A 6,000-nucleotide genomic window follows, 5' to 3' on the forward strand; every position below is an offset into this window, starting at 1 on the left:
GGCAAAGACCTTTATTATGGTCTTTATAAATGCCCCCTTTGACAGGGGCCTGGTACCTTTGGGAGCCTGAGCTGGAGGTGGAGCCTGGGCCTTAGCAGGAGTTGCAGCCCCACCCTTGGCCTTTGGTTGGCGGAGCCTGTTATCCTTTGGCCATGTAACCACGAATCCGCTTCCCAAGCTTGGGGTAGGCGATGAAAGGAAGTCTGATTCAATGTCTATGGTGAGGCCTGAAAATCTGTACTTCTAACAAGTAGTTATGATATGATATGAGACAGGAACCAAATTTTGAAAACTGTGAATCTGGGCTTATTCATATTACAGGGAATGCCTTCCTTTGTGCATGTTTATATGACACAGAGAGCAATTTGGAGAGCAGATTGCTACCCCATGCATTTACTGTGCCCTTTACCCTCAATTACATTTTTATGGTGGCAGATGGAGCACTTGACCCAAGCAGCCTGACTCTAGAGACCATGATCTTTACTCTTCTTGCCCTAGTGGCTGCTACCTCTCCTGCTCCTGTTCAGACTAAAATCCTGCTTATACAAAATAGAATTTATAAAAGGAAACAACACAGGCTATAAGAAGTGCCTGAATAAGACTTAAGCTAGGACCCCTGTGCAACCTCCAGATACGGATGTTCTCTGAGACAAAAATGAGCTCTCAGCAGCTCTCCTGCCAAAACAAGGTATTTATAGTCTTGAGCTGAACTTTCCAATACCTTGAGGGATTCGTATTCTAGTTCGGCACCTCTTATTTGTGGTCTTTCTTCTTCCTGGGTAAGAAAATAAAGTAAAAACTTCAGTCAATTTTTTAACTCTTAGAATATTTACTTGCTCTACAGAAAATAGTGAAAAGTTAAAGCTTCCACTGCTTTACCAAAGGCTGCATGGTTAAGGAACTTCTGGGCTAAGTTTCCATTAGAGACTACAGAAAAGGACAGAGCTCCAGCCTCAGCTCCTTTAGGCTTGCCATCAGGCCTAGACAGGACAGTAATGCTCACTTTTGCCTTGTTGCGGAGCACCTGCTCCTCCTTGCGGTCCAGCTCATCCTGCATCAATTGCTTCTCCTGCTCCAACTCTGTGACTCGCTTCTGGAGCTTAAGGAACAATGACATGTCCAGAGGCACCTTCTTCTCAGTTGGCTCCTAAACTCCAGGAAGCATAAGAGAGTCAAGTGAAGCGCAAAACACACAAGCCAATGAGAAAACAGCAACAGTAAGATAGTCAAACTCACAAAGAATAACATGTTTATCCTAATGAATGGAGAAATGCAACAACAGTGACGTATTTCTTATCAAATTGGCAAAGACTCTAAAGATTAATAATGCTCCGTATTAGCAACTGTCTCACATGATATTGATGGAATATATGTAAGCCTGTGGAAAGGGAGATTTATCTGTATTTATTAAAATTTGGATGTGTATACATATCTAACCTAGCATATCTAGGTTTAAGAATTAAGAATGAAGTCTACAGGGCTGGGGAGATGACTTAGTGAGTATAAGTGCTTATTGTGTAAGCCTGGCTTGGAATCCACATATGCTCCTATGTTTCTATGGTGAGATGGGAGTTGGAGACAGGAGAATGAACCAGAAGCCTGCACAGCAGCAGAAACAAGAAAGACCTTGCCAAAATAAGATGGAGAGAACCAACACCCCAAAGTTTCCTTCTACAATTCACATACATATTCAAATACATAAAACAAATACACAAACAAAAATTCAAAATAATAAAAATTTTAAAAGGGAATTAAGCCTACAGCAATATTCATATAGATAAAAGGTAGGGTAGGATGGTACACATCTGTAATCAGCACTTGAGAGACTGAGGAGGGGGGGCTCATGACTCAAGGTACCCTGTGCTTAGCAAGACTTTAAAAAAAATCAGTTTAGCCAGGTGTGGTAGTGCACGCCTTTAATCCCAGCACTTGGGAGGCAGAGGCAGGCAGATCTCTGTGAGTTCAAGGACAGCCTGGTCTACTTAATGAGTTCCAGGCCAACTGGGGCTACAGGGAGACCTTGTCTCAAAAAGACCAAAAAAAATAAAATCAGTTTATCATCTATCTATCTATCTATCTATCCATCCATCCAACATCTATCTATCCATCCACTCACCCATCCACCCACCCATCCATCCATCCATCTATCTATGTATCATCTATCTCTCTACCTCTCTATCTATCTATCTATCTATCTATCTATCTATCTATCTATCTATCTATCTATCTATCATCTATCATCTCACTCTCTATCATCTATTTATCTATCTATCTATCTATCTATCTATCTATCTATCTATCGATCTATCTATCAACATCTATCTATCTGATGCTCACTGCAGCAATTTTGTAATTGGCATGGACCTGGATGTCATCATCAGAATCATTTAAATAAATCATGGTATGGCCAAATTATGAAACACTTCATAGCTATTTAAAAGAATGAAGAAAAAAAAGAACGAAGTAGATCTTTCAAATAAACATTTCCTAGATAAAGTGTTAAGTGAACATCACAGATGCAGAACAACACAAAGGAGTAGGAATATAGTTCAGTGGTAAAGCACTCGCCTAGCATATATAAGTCCCTAGGTTGGATCCCCAGGCTTGCAATCTCCTCCCCACAAAAGAAAGGAAAACACAGACGTAGCTGACTTGCATTTTTCTTTCTTTTTATTTTATGTGTATGAGTGTGTCACCTGCATGTATGTAAATGCACTATGTGTGTAAAATGCCCATGGGGGCCAGAGAGGGAGCTGGATCCCCTGGAACTTGAGTAATAGATGGTCGTTAGCCACCATTTGGGTGCTGGGAACCAAACTTGGGTCCTCTGCAGTCAGGACTTGTAACCACTGAGTCATCTCTCCAGCCCCATAACTAACTTTTAAATGAAACTCGGTACATATACACAATCTAAAAGGCTACTGATAGTTATCTTGAAGGATGGGAAGTACCATTGGAAGGTTTTCTATTTTGCACATTTCTACATCTGAATGTTTGCAGTGAGCTTGTACCACATTTTAGTCAGGAATAATTATTTAGAGGAGTTGGTAAGATGGCTCACAGGGTAATAGTGCTTGTTGTGCAAGCCCGACATCCTGAGTCCTATCTCTGGAATCCAGAGTGGAAGGAGATAACCAATTCCCAAAAGTTATCCTCTGACCTCTACATGCATGTGTGGCACATGTATTCGCATTCTCTCTCTCTCTCTCTCTCTCTCTCTCTCTCTCTCTCTCTCTCTCAAAATAATATTTTTTTCTTTTTAATTATTTTTAGATAGGGTCTCACTATATAGTCTTGATTTGCCTAGAATTCACTATGTAGACTAGGTTGGCCCTGAACTCACAGAGCTCGATCTTCTTACCTCTGCTGGGATTAAAGGACTGTGCTACCATGCTCTGCAATAATAAATAAAATTTTAAATGATATTTGAAAAGGTAAAGTGCATCCATGCCATTAAATGCCCTCAGATGCCAGAAGAGGGTGTAAGATTCCCCTGGAACTGGAGTTATAAATGGTTGTTAGCTGCCATATGGGTGCGAGGAACTGAATCCAGGTCCTCTATAAGAGCAGCTGGTGCTCTTAACCATCTAGCCCCTCAAGTATAATTCTTAAATGATTAGTAAATCTTATTTTTCCAATTGTGCATTTAAAAATGCTTGTTTCTGTTTTTCTCATACAAAAGTAGAACAAAGTTTTGTGGAAGATATAAGATTTAAGAAAAGTATAGACAAGAAAATCCCATATCCAGAAAATACTCAATATTTACCCAGTCTTTTTTCTGTGTCTGCAGATGAAAGGAACTGAGTAATACTATTCTATAATTTTGTATTGTCTTTTAGGCTTAGCATTGCACTATATTTATTTTCCAGATTGTTTCTAATTTTCTATTATTGAAATGTTACAAAAAATAAATACCCAAATACATAAGTAGCTAAACATTAGTGCTTTGCAGTCTGGTAGGTTCAAGTGTTTTACACTTCCATGAATAACTAGTATCCTGCCTAGAGCAACAGTAACTGTTATAGCTAAAAATAAAAAGGTTTTAGGTCCATTAATAATGTAAAGGTAGCATTTCAATGGTTTTTAAAAATATTTTATTACTTTAACTTTATGTATATGAGTGTATTGCCTGCATGTATGTGAGTGCACCCATATCATGCAATGCTGCATAGGTCAGAAGAGGGCTACAGATTCTCCTGGAACTGGAGTTAAGGACAGTTCGTAGTCACCATATGTGTGCTGGGAATTGAACCCAGGCCCCCTGCAAAAGCAATCAGTGCTCTTAACTTCTGATCCATCTCTCCAGCCCAATAAATTTCATTCTTTGATTTTTCATAAGGTTGAATGATCTTTTTATTTCTAGGAATTTTATGTTCATACGTTATCTTTGGTCTTTTATGAATTCTAAGTAGTGCTTAGTGTTAGGCTGGTTCTAAAAAGACCTAAAAAGAATCAACTGAACTAGGAAGTAGACATCACAGGCTATCAAGGTAATTTTCCATAAACTACACCTGGATTTTTTTCTTAGTGACTACTTTGTGACACATATCAGTAAGAAAAAGCTTCCAGGTATAAGAGTGCAGTGCAAGCCTGTCATGTAAGCATTCAGGAGGCTGAAGCAGAAGGAACACAAGTTTGAGGTCAGTGTGGGTTATAATAGTAACGTCTGTGCAAAACAAACAAATAAACAAAAACAAATACAAAATTACTCCACAAAAAACCAAGCAAAACAAAAGCCAAAGTAAATTTTAAAATTATTCTGTGTATGATATACATGTGAGTGTAGGCATGTCATGGTACATGTGTGGAAGTTTTATTGTTTTTATTATATGTGTATGAATGTATTGCCTGTATGTGTATAAGGGGACTTATGTCATACAATGCCCACAGAGGTCAGAAGAGGGTGTCAAATCCCCTGGAACTGGAGTTACAGACGGTTGTTAGCTGCCATGTGGGTGCTGGGAATCAAACCTGGGTCCTCTGAAGGAGCAGTCAGTGCTCTCAACCATTAAGCCATCTCTCCTGCCCCCTGAACAGGCATTTTTAAAAGGAATCTTATTAAAATTCCTTAGCTATCAGTTAATGCTATATACAGAAGCAGTTAATTACCAAATAAGAATGAAACTCTATTAGAGACAGGAATATTTGAACATGAGATGGTAAAACACAAAAGATAACATTTTCCAAATACAAAATAAATTGAGGTATAAAGATGGGCAATCACTCCAAGCGCTCAGATGATAGGTATCCACTCCCAACCCTAATGGCATGTCTAACAATGGAGGGGCCAACTGAGGCCTTGTTCATGAACCACATGAACAAGGGAGATTAGACCACTCACTGAAAGAGTTGATAGGTATTGTTTACCTTTTCTTCCTTGGTAAGGACTGTGTCACCCAAGTCTTTATTGAGTAAGGCTTTGAAGCTGACCTGAAAATTAACTAACATCCATCTCGCAACTGAGGACAATAAAATTACCACCGTAGGTTAGCCAGTCATTCTGTGATTCTCCTAATAACAGTTGAAAAAGCCATGGTGCTCATTTACCCAGGTTTGATAGCTGTGAGGAAGCTCAGGAATAAAGCAGGACACTCAGGGGCTGGTAGGATCAGGGAAAAGCAATGGTTTCAAAACAGCACAGTCCTACAGAAACAGCATGGTCTACAAAGCTAGCTGAGTGCCTCTCTGCAGAAATAACAAGGGGGCACCACCATGATCAGGAACAACAAATCACAGGTTTGGAAAGGCTAAAAAAACACCTGTTTCCTACACCAAATTTTGCTGTTTTACATGGCTGAGATTAGAATTCTATTCCAATAAGTCTGAAGGACTCCAGATTCTAAAAGTTGGAAGTTTTCCTTCTGTTTTAAAGGGATAATTTGTAAATATGACCTTAACAGAGATAGCTGTAGAAGAAACCTGAATGGGAAGTCATAAAAAAATTATCATAACCACTCAGAGCCAGTCACAGTCTTATTTTGGTACTTCTTTCCTGCCCAC

The 6,000-nt window shown here is 39.2% G+C and overlaps 1 protein-coding gene across 6 annotated transcripts in view; it reads right to left on the bottom strand.

Annotated features, from left to right (window-relative positions):
* The window catches only part of Myo5a (myosin VA), a 231,618-nt gene that overhangs the window by 40,591 nt on the left and 185,027 nt on the right, over positions 1–6,000 (bottom strand). For all 6 annotated transcript variants that reach the window (XM_029561942.1, XM_029561943.1, XM_029561941.1 and 3 more), the window contains 2 exons: positions 1,004–1,147; positions 722–775 (listed from right to left, as the gene is read on the bottom strand). In XM_029561942.1, coding sequence (XP_029417802.1) covers positions 722–775; positions 1,004–1,147 — 198 coding nt within the window. The remainder of the gene's footprint in view (positions 1–721; positions 776–1,003; positions 1,148–6,000) is intronic.

This window comes from Nannospalax galili, unplaced genomic scaffold (genome assembly GCF_000622305.1).
Source record: "Nannospalax galili isolate Female #2095 unplaced genomic scaffold, S.galili_v1.0 scaffold213, whole genome shotgun sequence".
Classification (NCBI taxonomy): domain Eukaryota; kingdom Metazoa; phylum Chordata; class Mammalia; order Rodentia; family Spalacidae; genus Nannospalax; species Nannospalax galili.